This window comes from Odocoileus virginianus, chromosome 10 (assembly GCF_023699985.2).
Source record: "Odocoileus virginianus isolate 20LAN1187 ecotype Illinois chromosome 10, Ovbor_1.2, whole genome shotgun sequence".
Lineage (NCBI taxonomy): Eukaryota > Metazoa > Chordata > Mammalia > Artiodactyla > Cervidae > Odocoileus > Odocoileus virginianus.
Genome location: NC_069683.1, coordinates 41,189,100 through 41,205,751, shown reverse-complemented (window position 1 = coordinate 41,205,751; position 16,652 = coordinate 41,189,100). Strand labels below are relative to the sequence as shown.

The following is a 16,652-nucleotide window of genomic DNA, read 5'->3' as shown; positions in this document are numbered from 1 at the left end:
ATAGGCTATGAGGCACCTGTGAACATCCAGCCCCTGGAAGGACTTTTGAAAACAATCGAACTGTCCCCCTAGATACTGTTTTTCAATGCTTTTCCTATTCATATGGGGTGGGATTTGTCCCACCCTGCCTCCAGCAGGACCCTCAGATCTAACTTCACCCACCAGCACCAGGCCAGGTGAGCCCACATTTCAGACCCAGGGCAGTGAGACTCCTATCGCACTCACTCCGGACACACGAGGCCCCTCCTCTCTTCTGCACCCCTCAGCCTCCCACCCAGAATCAAGCGGCCCACCCACCCAGCCAGCCTGCCTTCTCCCGTACCCCCGCGTGCGCGCGCAGCAGGGCACCCACCAGGCGGCCCCCCGCACAGCACCTCGCTTGGGCGCCGCAGCTGGAACTCCCAGTCCCAGCGCGGCCGGCGGGTCTGGCTCCCCGCCGCCCCCCGGGTCCCGCAGGTAGCGGAGCAGGGAGGTGGGGGTGGGGGCGCGGGAGCGCCGGCGGGGCGGGGCGGGGCCCGCGGGGTGGGGGCGGGGGCCTGGCTGCCAGGCCGGGCCGCGGAGCTACAGGGGACAGACCGCGCGAGGCGCGTGGAGCCAGCTGCAGCCGCAGCCCGAGCCGGAGCCCGCGCCGGCGCCGCCATGCCCCTGGCCTTCTGCGGCAGCGAGAACCACTCGGCCGCCTACCGGGTGGACCAGGGCGTCCTCAACAACGGTTGCTTCGTGGACGCGCTCAACGTGGTGCCGCATGTCTTCCTGCTCTTCATCACCTTCCCCATCCTCTTCATCGGTGAGCGCTCGGGGCGAACGGCGGAGGAGGGGAGGGCGAGGCCGGGAGGGAGGAGGAGGCGCTGCGTCCTGCCGCTTTTGGTGTCCCCTTGCGGGCGGGCGATCGCCGCTCGCCTCCCTCCGGGGTTCCCCTGCTCTGTGTGATGCCCCTCGGTCCCTGCGCTCGCACCTCCGCGCAGCCCTCACCACTGGGATGTCCCTGAAACCTCACCAACCACAACGGAAGCTCCTGACCCAGAGGACCCCCAAGTTTTGCCACCGCAGGGCTCGAGCCGGAATGGAGAAAGGGGAAGGCAGGGGGTCTCTGTCCGCGCTGGAAAGGTCGGGAGAGGGTCGGGCTGTACTCTCTCAGAGGCGCTAGGTAGGGAGCCGGCTCACCCCTCCCCCAGGGCACCCTCCTCGTCAGCCGCCACTGGGGCCAGGGAGGAGAGCAGCCTGCGCCTCGGAGGCTGGGATGGAGGCCCTGCGAGCCCTCGGCTGAGCCGGACAGTGGTGGTCAGCAGCCTCCGGAGATCCTGGGATCCCACTCGTCCTGAGCGAGAAGAGGCTCCGCTTCCCCAGCTAACCCCATCAGGGCGCGCGTGTGCCTAGAATGCAACTTCTCAGGCTCCATCAGTGCAGAGCCCATCCGACTTAGCAGCGACCCCGGAGGCCCCCAGAGTGCTGTTTGAAAACCCTCTGCAGAGCTAGGCGGAACCGCGCGGGAGGTTTTCAGTGCCTCTTTCCTGGGGTCCCCTGTATGTCTCTCCAAGACCTCGAATTTCACAAGCTGGCTAGCTCTGTCAACTCACAGGGTGTCCCCTGATTCCCCCAAAACCTGTTAATTCCCTCTAATTAAGAAAAAAAGCAAATCTTAACATTCATATACAGCTTTTGGGAAGAAAGGAAAAATTCTCACAGAATTAAAAAGAGGAGGATGCTGCAGAAGCAAAAAGTTGCTAGTTACTGACAAAGACAATTAGAAATAGGAAGGAAGCTATGCTCACAGATACATCAAAAATTGTACCAGCATTTACACTGTTGCGCTCAATCAGATGGTTTATTTACACTGTAGTTTGTCACATGAAAAGCCAGATATAAAATGGGTACCTACACATGTGGGCCTCTGTGGGTCTGGGCTTCATGCAAAGACATTTAGTTCAAGTGAACAGACTGGAGCACTGTCCTGGGTACACTCCTCATCCCCACCATGGGCCCAGTACCTAAGCACCTTCTTGGGGTTCAGGAAACCTCCTCCAGGTGAGCCAGGCTCCCCGCCTCTTCCTGTGTCTCCTTGCAGGATGGGGCAGTCAGAGCTCCAAGGTGCACATTCACCACAGCACGTGGCTCCACTTCCCTGGGCACAACCTGCGCTGGATCCTGACCTTCATGTTGCTCTTTGTCCTGGTGTGTGAGATCGCCGAGGGCATCCTGTCTGATGGGTGAGTGGCTCTCAGAGGGCCGAAGAGAGTGGGTCTCTTCCAGGGTGCCTCCTGGAAGGCCCAAGGAGACCCCAGCTCACCTTTACTCCATGAGCCGATATGGTTTCATTTGCTAATAAATTCAGCAACTGTTTACCTAACATCTGTGTGCTGGGCTCTCTGTGCCAGGCACTGGGCACTGAGAATCATACCCTACCCAGATCTGCACATCAAGACCCAGTGAAATAATCCTAGAATTTATTAGAGTACCGTAGCTTCTGTGGATATATGCAGCCTCCCTCACAGGCTGTTGTAGTTACCTTCTCAGGGCAAAAAATCACTCTTGCTTGAGACCTTTCCTTGGCTCCCAGTTGTTTTCAAGGTCCCAAGTGCTTAGCCTGGCATCCAGGTTCCTCACAGTTAGCCTTCCCTGTCTCGAGCCTCATTCCCAAAGGCCTTCTCCCCATGCCCACCTTTCCCAGGGCCTCACAGCATAGTCTCCACACCTCTGCCACTGCACAAGTCATACTGTATGTTCTCATCTGTATCTATTTGCAAACTCTTTCCCCCTAAGCCAGAAAGGCCTCAGAACTGGAAGCTGCATTTTATTTCTTTGTATTTACCGTGCAAGGCACATGAGAAAGTTCCGTAGACCTTAGTGACTCCTTAAGGGAATAAATGAAATAATCTTACAAGTAAGTACTCTGGGAGGGTAAAGGAACGCAGATTGGGCAAGCTTCATGGTGAGGGGGCTTCTGAGCCGAGTCTGGAAGGATGACTAGGGTTCTGAGGAGCAGAGGAGTTCCGGAGAGGGTGGGAGCGGTGCAGCGGGGCTTGTGTGAAACACACCAGAACTGTGAAGGCTGAGACTTGGACACTGAGGGCCTCTCCAGGAAGGTTTCCAATGCCAGGCTGAGGGTTTGAGTTGAATTTTGCAGGCAGTTTAGAAGCAATGTAATCAGCACAGCACTTGGAGGTGAGAACTTGAGGGCAGGGTGGCAGCAGTGAGTAGCTGGAGGTAGAAACAGCACCTAGGAGGTGACTGCGGTAGTCTAGGTGAGAGATGACTGCAGCTGAAAGTGGTGTGTCAGCAGCTGGGGGTGCAGACAAGGAGGAGGTGAGCAGCCATCGCATTAAGGAAGAGCGACTCCCTGGGTGAAGGGGTGGTGGAAGGTGGTGGGCATTTGGCTTAAATAGCTGAGGTCCAACCCCTCTAAGCTGGGATTAGACTATGCTCAGATTCCATTCCTGCCAACCCTGGCTCCTGGAGTTGGACAGCAGGGGGAGGGGATCGGGGATCCTCACCCCCATTGATACACATACTCCCTCACCCTCCATTCCCACTGCATCCTGGCTTCAGAGATAATCTCTGTGATAACTGCTTGCCTTGGGCTTCCTCCAAAGCCCAAGGAATGAGTAGGACAAGAATGCATACTGCCACATAACTAGCAGGTGAGAAGTCTGCCTCCCGCCTTCCATCCCAGCACCCTTTCCAAAGCAGCGCAAATGCCAGAGAGGGGAGGGCTGCCTTGTGAGCCCTGGGGCCAGAGGGTACTCACTGGGCTATAAGGAACAAAGCAATGGAGAGGAAAACATCATATCTGTAGAAAAGGTAGACCTCGGTCTTCGCTAGCGTTTCTGCTATGCCGCGTATCAGCCGTAGGACTTTGGACAAGTCACCCAGCCCTCCTGGGCCTCACTTTCTCTACCTGTGAAATGAGCTTCATAATCCTTGCCTGACCTGCTTCATAGGAGAGTCCAGGATGATCTTAGAGCATGGAGAGAATGCAGAGTGCAGAGTGGCAGAGCCCTGGGCAGATAACACACTCCCAGGATGTGGGAGACTGGAAAGAATCTGGCTGGGGACTCCTTCCTGCCGGCTATTCAGCAGAGCCCCCTGTGTGGACAGCACCTGTATCCCAAACCTCTCTACGCTCAGTGCAAATCGCTATCAGCTCCCCAGAGGGTGAGTCAGCTCCTCAGTTGGGCACTTGTCACCTAGTGTCTGCTGGTTTCCATCTGTAGCCTACACCCCTGGGCAGGCGAGCATGAAAGAGGGACATGGGCAGGGAATCAGCCTGGAGGAGAAGCCGTAGTCCCTGCCTTCTGACACCCCCAATCCACCTACCCTGGGTTTATAGACTTGCTGAGAAGTCTACAGGGCAGATAAGAGAGGGCGTGTTAAAGCAGTGGTCTTCAAGTATAAGCCTCATTTGGGCTTCCCAGGTGGTGTTAATGGTAAAGAACCTGCCTGCTAATGCAGGAGACACAGGAAACATGAGTTCGATCCCTGGGTAGGGAAGATCCCCTGGAGGAGGGCATGGCAACCTATTCCATTATTTTTGCCTGGAAAATCTCATGGACAGAGTAGCCTGGCAAACCACAGTCCATGGGGACACAAAGAGCCAGACACAGATGAAGTGACTTAGCACATATGCGAACTTCTTACAGTGATTAATTAAGGTATCTAACCTATAGAGCTTCTTATCTTCCTTTAAGAAGTATTTCTCTGTGGTGCTCTGAATTTAGAACAACCAAACGCTTTTAGGTTATTTAGAAAATTTTTTTCTTAACATAGAATGTTTTCCCAGACCAGCATAAACTGGAAAAAGCCCTGTAGAAACTTTTACCTAATTTGTTATCTAAGTCAGTATGTATTATTCAATAAAGCAGCCAAATCTGTTTAAGTCGTGTCATAAAAGTCTTATTTCAATTATGGTTATTCATTGTCATTTTATTTTATAAAATATTTATTATTTCTACCTTCTACTGCAAACAAAAGACTGTATTTAAACTTATGAAATAACATTTTAGATGTCACTTAAAAGCCATGCAGGGGTACAGAGTTTCTCAAAATTCTTTCTTTTTAAAAAATGTTCTATGTATTTCTTTTAAAAATGTTTATTTATTATTTTTTTTGTCTGTGCCAGTCTTAGTTGCAGCATGTGGGCTCTAGTTCCCTGACCAGGAATCGAGCCCAGGCTCCCTGCCCTGGGAGTGTGGTATTTAGCCACTGAACTGCCAAGGAAGTCACTTCAAAGTTATTTCAAGGAGTACAGAGGCGAGAGTTTTGAAGGACCCCTGGGCAGGGTGTTGGCTATTCCCAGTGTCCCCACTAGTGACTGCCTTGTACCTCCTATAACAGTGTGAAGACCTTGTGCTGAGACTATCCACTAATCAAGGCTTGAAGAATATCAACATTTAAGTCTCATTTAACAAGAAATCTGGAGGCCACCTTTTTTAGTTGGTGTGGTGGCTTAGTGATGGCATTAGGACCCCAGCTTCTCTGCATTCTGGTTTCAGGCTAGAAGCTTTGCAGCTGGAACTGCCAAAGGCCAGCTTCCCTCTGCGATTCTGTAAGCGTGAACCCAGAGAGAGAAGACCATGAATTTCAAAGCCTGAACACCAAACCCTCATAGCATCTCCGTGTGAACGCCTGGACCCCTTAGTTAACAGACGTGTTTGGGGTACTGCCAAGCAGAGCTGCCAACATATAGCTGCCATGCGTGTGTTGTGGAGGCCGCACTGCATGCTGCGCCCTAAACACAAGGCCTGGGCTACTCTGTTGGGGTATGGCACAGCTCACCCACATCTCCTCTCTCCTCTCTTGCCCTCCTCTCAGGGTGACCGAGTCCCGCCATCTCCACCTGTACATGCCGGCCGGGATGGCGTTCATGGCCGCTGTCACCTCTGTGGTCTACTATCACAACATTGAGACCTCCAACTTCCCCAAGCTGCTGATCGGTAGGGAAGCGGGAGGAGTGCGGGGGGAGGGAATAGGGACTTCGATTTGTTCCTGTGCCAGGCGCTGTTCTAGGCGCTGGAGGTTCAGAAGTGGAGAAAAATCCCTGCCGTTGTGGAGCCTCCAGTCTGGTGGAGGAGACATACAGACAAAGACAGTAGACAAACAAGTAGTGATGATGCTAAGAACACAGAGTAAGGAAAGTAGCAGAGAGGAAAAGCTGTGTTGCTGTCTGTATAGGATGCCTGGAGGAGGCCTTTGGTAAGAGTGAGCATGCAGACTTTGGGGGGTAGATGTTGCATGCAAATGGTAAGGCAAGTGCAAAGACCTTCTGATAGGTGCAAACTTGGCAAAGAAGCTGGTGTGGGCCAAGGCCAATGCGGGGAGAATGGTTGAAGGTTAGGTCGGGGGCCAGGAGAGGACCAGAAGACTCCTAGGCTTTGGGCCTGGGCACCTGCATGAACAGTGTGTTAGTGACTGATGTGGCGAAGGAGCAGGAGTTGGGGTGTTTAAGCCACACTGAATTGAAACAGCCAGCTCAAGTATCAGGCAGGCAGATAAACAAGTTGGGCACTCAGGGGAGGTCCGGGACAGTCATGGCTTTGTAGGTGGCATGTAAAACTTGAGCCCAAATGCGGTAATCTTTAGAAAAGAGATGGGCCCCAGGACCAGAGCCTGCGGTTTGCCAACGCTTAGGAGTGCCCGCTTAGACCTTCTGACACCTTGTGGCCAGGGTCCCAGGCAGAAACAACAGTGATGACTGTTGACCTTTATTGAAACTGTGTACTGTGTGCCAGGCTCAATGCTAAGCTTCCTCCATGCATTATCTCACTTAACCCTGACACTCTCCCTCTTATACTGTTGCTATCCCTATTCTACAGACGTGAACACTGAACTCAGAGAGGTTACACATAATGACAGCAAACACTCATTTAGCACCTCCTATGTGTCAGGCACAATCCTAAGCATTTTACATGTATTAACTCCATGTAATCCTTACAACAACTCTATGAGGGAGGTACCATTATTACCCTTTTGCAGATCAGGAGACCAAGGCTCAGAAGTTAAGTGGTTTGCACTAGTCTTCCCAGCTAGTCAAGGGGTAAAATCTGGTTTAGAACCCAGGAGTCTGGGACCCAAGCAGGCTCTTAAAAAGAATGAAGCCGTGTGTCTAAAAGTCCTCAGACTGTGTTGGACGCTCGGTCTGCATGCCTAAGGCCGGGCTGTACGTCTGACTGTTAAGCTGTGGTCAGACTGTGTGTCATTAAGTCAGACCATGATTTTTAGAAGTCACAGCATTAATTGACATCTGGAGTCTGGAACTCTCTAGGCTAAGCCGGAGACGTCCTGGTGTCATGAGTGGGAAGGGGGTGCTTCCCAAGCTAGTCTCAGGTCTACCTTCCTGGTAAGGTGGGAGCTGCACTCCATCAGGATCGTCCAAGAGATGCCCTCACCCCACGGGCCCCCACGTGAATGTGGTTGGGGGACTAAGGGGCAGCAGGTGGAGAGATATTAAATATAGGCTTCAGAGAGCCTCCCACACCAGTGTCTGAAGCAGGTTCTCATGCATAGAGACCCCTCCTTAATCACCAGGCCCGGCTGACCAGTGCCCCTGGAAACACCCTATCTGCACATCTGGCAAGTTCATTTTGTCATTCTCTAGAAAGCTTATAATATTCTCTCCCTAAAGCACAAATTGGGCTTCCCCTGGCTCAGCAGTAAAGAATCTGCCTGCCAATGCAGTAGACACAGTTTCGATCCCTGGGTTGGGAAGATCCCCTGGAGAAGGGACTGGCAACCCACTCCATATTCTTGCCTGGGAAATTCCACGGACAGAGGAGCCCGGCAGGCTACAGTCCACGGGGTCGAAAAAGTTGCATACGACTTAGTGACTCAACAACAACAATGAAGCACAAATTACCACCCTTGAAAAGACCAGTCCTTCTCCAAGGAACAAGGACTAACTCCCTCCTTTCCCTTAGGTAGAGTTTTGCTCTCCACGGAGCCAGAAGTTCTAGAACAGGGGAAAGTGAAAAGGATGCACCCCAGGGGCTGCAGGGCAGTGAGTATTAGAGAGAAAACTATCCTTCTGTGGAGGCCACTGTCTGGTCACAGGTCTGGAGTCCTACAGAAAGGTGAGCTGTGACGCAGCTTACAGTGTCCTGAGAAGTAACCTTGTTTGTCGACCTGGGTGAGATCAGGAGGTGTTCTATGAGGAGGTCATGTTTAAGTTGAAAAACAGAAGGAGAGGTAGGAACTAGTTGGGGAAAGGGACAGGGAAATGCTTCAGACAGAAGGAGCAGCATATGCAAAGGCCCAGAGGCAGAAGAAGGAAAGCACACTAGGAAATCTGGGGTGGGGGAGGGAAGCGGTGCTAGAGTGCAGCGGGCAGAAGGGAGCTGAGCTGTGAAGCCGAGAGTGGCAGGTGGGGTAGGACCTTGAAGGCCACACCACAGGCATTGGTCTTTATCCCAAGGACAATGGGAAGCCATTGAGGATATGTAACATAAAACTTATTTTAATCACTTTTAAGTGTACACTTCAGTGGCATTCAATACTTTCACCTTGTTGGATAAATATCACCACCATCCATCTCCAAAACTCTTTCATTTTCCCATTAGACAATAACTGTACACATTAAACAATAACTACCCTCAACCCTTTAAAGCTGGCGTTCTACTTTCTGTCTCTGTGAATTTGACTACTTTAGGCACCTCATTTATGTTAAATCGTGCACTATTTTGTCCATTCGTGACTGGTTCATTTAACTTTGTTTTATAGTCTCAAGATTCACCCATTTGTAGCATGTGTCAGAAAGTTCTTCCTTTCTAAGGCTGAATGACTTTCCATTGTGTATGTCTGTCTGTGTGTATATATATATTCCATTGTGTATATACACATTCCATTGTATATATATATTTTATATGTATACCATATTTTGCTTATACATTCATCCATCAATAAGCAGTTGAGTTGCTTCCACCTTTTGGCTATTACAAATTATGCTGTTATGAACATGGGTGCATTGAGATCTTATTTCATTAAATGTATTGGTCTCTGGAGGGCGGGAGGGGAAGTGGGGAAACCATGAGAAATCTCTAACGGTAGTCCAGAGGAGACATGATGGTGGCAACCCAGGTGGCCACCCAGATGGACAGAAGTGGATGGATTCAAGATAATTAGGAAGTAAAATAGAATTTGGTAATAGGTAGGATGTGGGGGTGAGGGAGAGGAGAGCAAGGGAAGAAGTAGAGGTAATGAGAATCCAGAGGATTTTTTTTTTATCATTTTACTTTTTTAACTTTTTATTTTCTATTGGAGTATATTTGACTAACAATGTTGTGGTAGGTTCAGGGGAATTCAGAGTTTAAAGCTCAGCAGCAGCCTCTGTGCTGTTCTTTCCTCTCTCCTGTTCTCTCAGACAAGCCCTAAGCTTTTACCGAGCACTGCTCTATGTGGCCACAGGCTGAGGGCTCAGCACTGTAGGGTAGGGTTGTGGGGCTAAGACCCCTGGGCTTAGTCCTGGGTCCACCACTAACTCTCTGTGTGACCTTGGACAAGATGCTCAGGCTCTCTGAGCCTCAGTCTCCCCATCTGGACAGGAATAGTAAGTCCCTGGATAAGTCATAGCGTTCTTGTAAAGATCAAATCAGATCCCGTCTGTTAAGTACTAGAGGCAAGACCAATCTGAGACGTATTTACAAGTCTTGGTCCCAGTAGGAAACCCTCACGAAGGCTTCCAGAGCTTCTGGTAGCTGGGATAGAGTCTATTGGGAGAGTATAGGTGTGGAGGCAAGGGTATGGCCTCCAGCTAGGGGATTCCTTGTGACCTGGAGACCAGACTCAGCTGAGAGCATCCAGACTTGAGGGCTGGGGCCAGAAGCGGACACTCCTGCCTTCTATCCTGATGCTCTCACTCCAGGACCTAAGATAGGTGGCATTCGCCCCTCCCCAGTTCAGTGTCTCAACCTAGTTCCCAGCGCGGAGCCAGGCTGAGACAGACCGCAGCTTTTGTCTCCAAGAGATGCCCTGGCATTCATGTCCAGGCCCACCCGGGGAGGGAAGGCAGGGTGACGGTCTTCTTCCCTGTCTGTGATTCCTCTAGAGAAGAACTCTAGGCATTTGGGCTGACCTTATATCATATATAAGATCCCATATGTCATATATCGTAAACCATATGACTCCAGGGAGTAAGGGGGAAGGACCGCCTATGCTAAAGCTCTCCCTAAAGGGGGACTTAATTACTGCTCTCTTTTGTCTTCACCAGTAAACCAAAACCGGCTGGTTTATTGGTGGATTTGAATGGGGTAGATAGGAATTTAGAGGATAGAATCCACCGATGGCTTCTGACATTTATGGTCCCAGGTCTGAAATCTGGAGATAATAAATATATTAACACCTGATATCCAAAGAGCACCCAGTGTGTGCCAGGCTCACTGTGCTAAATGCTTTCCATACATTGCTCACAACAACCTTTGAGGTAGTAATATTATTATTCCCATTTATGGATGGGGAAACTGAAGCCTAGATGGGTTACGTGACTTTCTCAGGATCGTGTAGAATCTGAGCCCAGGTGTATCTGGCTGCAGGCCCAGCTCTAACCACAATATGCACTGCCTCACAGGAATGTGACTCGCTTTTTTGTATCCCCCACTCCCCAGGCTCCCTGAAGAGCATCATCGTGCCATAATGGGCTCTGGGCGAGGTGGGCCAGGGTCCTAGGCCCTCACCCTCCCTCTGGCATTAGCTTGCAGTGAGCTTGGGCAGGTCCCCTCCTCTCTCTGGGTCTCAGCTTCCTCATCTGTAACCTCATCTGTAAAATTAAAGGACTAGATTGAAGGACCTTTAAGATATTCCCAGACTGGGGATTCCACAAGGAAGCCATTATAAGGTGGAGCCTACATGTATTAGGCATTAGGCTAGCCTGGTTATGCCACTTAATGGCTGTGTGACCTTGGATCAGTTACTAAACCTTTCTGATTCCTTTATCTATTTAATGGAGGGTGATGGCAGGACTTTACTCACAAGGCTTTTGTAAGAAATAAATGAGATAAATATGTTTAAAGTGCTTATTTGACACAATGCCTATAACTTAGCTAAATTCAAGAAATAATTCCACCATTTTTCTTCTTATTTATTATAAAGGAAAATTTGGCTGACCACCTTGACTTATAGGATTATTATTATCTCTGAACGTGCCTGTCATGAATGTTTTAATGTATGCACATTGCTTCTCTGGTAGCTCAGACAGTAAAGAATCTACCTGCAATGCAAGAGACCCGGGTTCAATCCCTGGGTGAGGATGATCCCCTGGAGAAGGGCATGGAAATCCGCTCCAGTATTCTTGCCTGGAGAATTCCATGGACAGAGGAGCCTGGTGGGCCACAGTCCATAGGGTCGCAAAAAGTCAGATGTGAATGAATGACTAACACCTTTACTTTCACTGTCTCAAAATCATATACTCTTATATTCACACACACAGACATCTCTCACTCTGAGTGTGCTTGCCCACAGGCACACCTCCTCCCTGACACAGTTTTCTCTCCTCTTGCACACACTTGCGCACTTGTGAGTGCACCCACACGCACATACGTGCGCGCACGTCCTCCCTGTTCTCTTGCCTCTCCCCGGCAGCCCTGCTAGTCTACTGGACCCTGGCCTTCATCACCAAGACCATCAAGTTTGTCAAGTTCTACGACCATGCCATCGGCTTCTCGCAGCTGCGCTTCTGCCTCACGGGGCTGCTGGTGATCCTCTACGGGATGCTTCTCCTGGTGGAGATCAACGTCATCAGGGTGAGGGTAAGCAGGCCCCCTGGGCTGCACCCACCTGCGGACACACCTGGGCCAGGGCGGGGCTGCTGACCAGGGTCCTGCCCCTGGATGTGGGCCGCCACCCTGCTTCTTAGCCAAGTTCTAGAAGGAGTCTGCTTCTTTCACCTGTCCTCAAAAGGAGAGTTGAGGCCAGTGAGGGATGTTTCAGGAGGAACGTTCCATCCAGCCCAGCAGCCCTCTACCCCAGGCTCCCAGGGGGAGAGGAGGTGACAGCTGAGGCTATACGGTGTGGGTTTGATAGGAAATAAAACTTCAGGTTCTGGCTTCTCTGGGTTTGATTTTTTTTTTCTCTTTGAGGTGGGGGGGCTTGTTTTATTTTAATGTATTCATATAATTACACATGAGTTAGTAAATGTGGTAAGTGTGGCTACATACATATCTTTTGAGTTTGGGTTTTTTTTTAATCATTTCTGCTTGCTCCCTTTTCCTCTCTGAGATTCATACCTTCCCCTCCCTCAACCAGTCCCTCCCCAGGTAACCCAGATTAACATTCTAGTATGTATCCTTCCATTCTTTTTATTAATATATTGTGCTTACATTCTTGCATCTGTTAAGGATATCTCCTTAACATAAACAGGTATTGTTTCTTTCAATGTTTGTTTTGTAAAAATGGGATCATATTACATATAGTTTTTTGCATCTTGCTTTTCTCATCTATCAGATATCTCTTAGGACTTCCTCCAAGTCTAGTATGGTTAATTTAGTTTTCTTAATGGCTGCATAATATTCCATTGTGTAACTGAGCCATTACCCTATTGATGGGCATTCACTTTGTTGCCAATTTTTTTGTTGCTATTGCCAATTTTTTGCCATCACAAATAATGGCGTGTTAAACGTACTTGTATCTATGTAAAGCTGCTTCTATTTTTATGGGAGAGAATCCAAGGAGCAGAGTTGCTGGCTCAAAGGGCCTGTGTATTTGAAATGTTAATTGATGTTGCAGATTGCTTTTCAGAAATGCTGTAATCTACCAGCAATGAATTAGAAAGCCCTTTCCCTTCCTCCAGCCAGCAATGTGGGCTATAGCCTTTTCTAATTTGGGCCAGTCTGATGAGCATGAAGTGCTACTTTAATTTGCATTTCTCTGACTCCTCTGCTTTTAGTTGGTGATGTGCAGCATACAGAGGCTTTCATATTCTCTGCCTCCACTGACCCTCACAGCATCACTGTGATACAAGTAAAATCTCCTTTTTAGATGAGATGTTTTAAGATGAGGTTTGTTCAAAGATACCTTGCTAGTAAGTGGAGGGGGCAGAATTCGAACCCAGGTCTGCATGGGTCCACATTCTGCAAACCCTATAGGAACATGGTGGTTTCTTCAGATTTGTGCGAGAGAGAAGATGGCATATGGGAGACTCCTGCTCTTGCCCAACCCAACCCAGCCCAGGGGATTCAAAGTAGGACCTCGATGAAGAGTTATGAGTCAGGAGGCCCTGGCACTGGTGGTCAAGAGAAGTTGTGGGGGGGGTCTTTTTCCTGGGTCCTTTTTGGGCAAATGATGGCCCGGCCTGTTAGAAATCAAGGGAGGGATGACACAACCCCAGATCTCTGCTGGGACAAAGCAGAGGCGACGAGAAGTTGCACTTACCCTCCCCCATATCCCGTGCGCCCACAGAGGTACATCTTCTTCAAGACGCCAAGGGAGGTGAAGCCCCCAGAGGACCTGCAGGACCTGGGGGTGCGCTTCCTGCAGCCCTTTGTGAACCTGCTGTCCAAAGGCACCTACTGGTGGATGAACGCCTTCATCAAGACGGCCCACAAGAAGCCCATCGATCTCCGAGCCATTGGGAAGCTGCCCATCGCCATGCGGGCCCTCACCAACTACCAGCGGCTCTGCGAGGCTTTCGATGCCCGGGCGGTCAGTGGGGGCATGATCACACTGTCCGTTCCTTATGCTCTGGAGAGCTCAGAAAGCATCAGGTCAAACCCCTGATGGGACAGTGGGGAAACAGTCCCATGAAGGAAAGGGGCTTGCCCTAAGTCACACAGTGAACCAGGGAGAAGTCCAAGACCAAAGACCCATAGGATAGTCACAGCTGAAATAGTCCTCACGGTTTAGGTCACCTTGCCTAACACTTTCATTGTCCATGTGGGGAAACTGAAGCGCTAAAGGGAGGTAACGCTACTGGATTTCCCATGTCTTATGGTCTTTCTTTTGGAGCTCAGTGACTTTACAGGTGGGGATTGTCACCCATTTGGAGAGCAAGGGCATTAGTGGCCTAATCCTTGCAATAACTCTATGAGTTAGGCCAGAGGCATCTCCTCAAATCACTGATGAGGAAACTGAGGCCCTGAGAAAGGCCATGACCTCCCCAAAGCTAGCCTACCTCTGGCAGGTGGCAGAGCCGGTCACCTGACTCCCAATCCAGTGCTCATTTACTGCCACTGCCCTAGCATTTCAGACGAAAACACCAAGACAGGCACAGTGGCATTGGACTGACATATGCCACACCCTTGTTACAGCACTATGCTCACCACACAGTCCCTGCCCAGCTGTGTGACCTTGATCCATCACCTGGCCTCAGTTCCCCTATCTGGACCACATTAGGTCTATATATGGACCCATACAACCATGCACTTGGTGGCTCTATAATTTCTTCCCTGACTCCACCTTTTTGTAGCAGACGTGGCCACTGGGTTTCTCTAGGCAGCAGGAGCCAGGGGTTCCCTGGGAGGCTGGGCCCTGCTGTGAATGGGCCCTCAGCCACTCTGACTCTGTCTCTCTGGGCAGCGGAAGGACATGCCGAGCACACAAGGTGCCCGGGCCATCTGGCAGGCCCTCTGCTGTGCCTTCGGGAGGCGCCTGGTCCTCAGCAGCACGTTCCGCATCTTGGCTGACCTGCTGGGCTTCGCCGGGCCACTGTGCATCTTTGGAATCGTGGACCACCTTGGGAAGGAGAATGGCGTCTTCCAGCCTAAGGTAGGCCCCCAGGGGTAGAGCAGGGCCCCCTCTGCAAGGTTTTCACTCACTTGTGAGAACAGGCAAGAGGCTGATATGTGTGAGAGTGGATGCACAGGGCAGTTTCTCACCATGCAGAGCCCTTAGCAGTATCTGTTTCTAGGAGGTGTCTGCATCTGGTCAGCAGAAATGCTCGAAGGCAAGCTTGTGCCCCTAGAGAATTTATGGTGCCCTACGCTTTTGACTTAGCAACTAAACAGCGGCATACCGTAATCACCATAACACCTCTCTCAGTTATGTCATCATTCGGAAAGTTGCAGGAAGTGTCTAAAGCTTTTATTTATTAGCTTTTAATTCATGCTATCTTAACAGACTCTCGAGAACTTCATGGGATCTCTGTTCTTCAGTTTTGTATGCTCATAGTGCTTGAGGCTCTGCAGGGCCACTTTGGTGACTGCTGTTGTGGGGAGGAGAGTGGGATACCTCCGTCTGGGAGGCTTTTTCTCTCTCCACTCCAAATTTTGTTAAAAGCTGCCCCAGTTTTAATAACATGTTAGAACTTCCCATTAAAATTTGTTTTAAAAAAAGAGTTCTGTGTCTTAAAAGTATTTGAAACCCATTGGACTAGATGATATCCAATGGCCTTTCCGGCTTTAAAGATGCTACAAACTGAAATTTGTTGGACAACAGAGACAGAAAATCTTTCTGGGGTTCGTTTTCCTTCCTTGGGGCAATGGCATTCACTCTGGGGGTGAGGATGGAGTACCCAATTCTTTCATCTGTTTCTGTGCTGCTGCTTAGGTTTCTTGTTGTTCAGTCGCTCAGTCACATCCGACTCTTTGTGACCCCCACAGACTGCAGCACGCTAGTACTTTCCTGTCCTTCACTATCTCCCAGAGTTTGCTCAAACTCATGTCCATTGAGTCGATGATGCCAGTTTTAGATGGCCACAAAATGGAAAACTTTTCACCTCTAATAAGATTCAGAGTCTTATTTCCCCAGCAGGAACATCATTATAACCTTTTAACCACAAATAGACAGTCCAAAAAAGATGCAGGTAATTACTAATTAGGGATCTGATTACTAATTTACAACTTCCCCTTGTGTAGTATTATCCATCTCGTGGGTTCCATAACTGCAGATACCATTTAATTCCCAGGAGGTGCATATGAATTTTTTTCCAGAGACATAATTAATCAGCTGAGCACTTTTGGCCAGGAATATGAGACACTCTAAGTCTGTCTGATTTACTCAGCAAACAATTATTGAGCTGTACCATGTGCCAGACCTGGGTAAGACTGTGAGAGTATAGAGACAATGATTATGATGAGGAAGATTAATAATAACAACCACTGATTGACTGCTTAATACATGCCTGGCTATGTGCAGAAGTTATCCATGTGTTATCTCATTGAATCCCTAAAACAGCCTTTTAGGGTAAGTTTTTTTTTTTTTTGGTAACAACCTTTTGAGATATAATTGACAAAACCATACAACTTATAAGGTAGGTATCTTTAATCCCCATTTTATAGATGAAGAATTTGGGGCTCAAAGAGATTAAGTAACTTTCCCTAGGGTCTCTCGGCTAGTTAGTGAGAGAGTCAGGATTTGAAACCAAGTCTCTTTTACTCCATAGTCTGGACACTTACAATCATGATGTTAAATTGATTATTACTATCAAGTCTTCATCTCTGGCCCCGAGGAATATGAAACCAAATGGAAGAGAGAGAAATCTAAATAAAATACTTTATGTGTGCTGAGTCGCTTCAGTCATATCCAACTCTTTGTGACCCTGTGGACTGTAGACCGCCAGGTTCCTCTGTCCATGGGATTCTCCAGGCCAAGAATACTGGAGTGGGTTTCCATGCCCTCCTCCAGGGGATCTTCCCAACCCAGGATCTAACCTGTGCCTCTTATGTCTCCTGCACTGGCAGGCAAGTTCTTTACCACTAGTGCCACTCATGTGTTAAATACTGCTGCTTGGAAGTAGA

General features: G+C 49.5%; 1 protein-coding gene across 3 annotated transcripts in view; it reads left to right on the top strand.

Annotated features, from left to right (window-relative positions):
- The first annotated feature begins 333 nt into the window (after positions 1 to 333).
- The window catches only part of ABCC8 (ATP binding cassette subfamily C member 8), a 78,533-nt gene continuing 62,214 nt past the window's right edge, over positions 334 to 16,652 (top strand). For 2 of the 3 annotated variants that reach the window (XM_070473442.1, XM_020904732.2), the window contains exons 1-6: positions 335 to 787; positions 2,066 to 2,207; positions 5,809 to 5,930; positions 11,563 to 11,729; positions 13,378 to 13,620; positions 14,494 to 14,682. In XM_070473442.1, coding sequence (XP_070329543.1) covers positions 640 to 787; positions 2,066 to 2,207; positions 5,809 to 5,930; positions 11,563 to 11,729; positions 13,378 to 13,620; positions 14,494 to 14,682 — 1,011 coding nt within the window. In that variant the 5' untranslated portion in view covers positions 335 to 639. Of the gene's footprint in view, positions 788 to 2,065; positions 2,208 to 5,808; positions 5,931 to 11,562; positions 11,730 to 13,377; positions 13,621 to 14,493; positions 14,683 to 16,652 lie in introns of all 3 variants that reach the window. The other variant, XM_070473443.1, reaches the window with a different exon arrangement.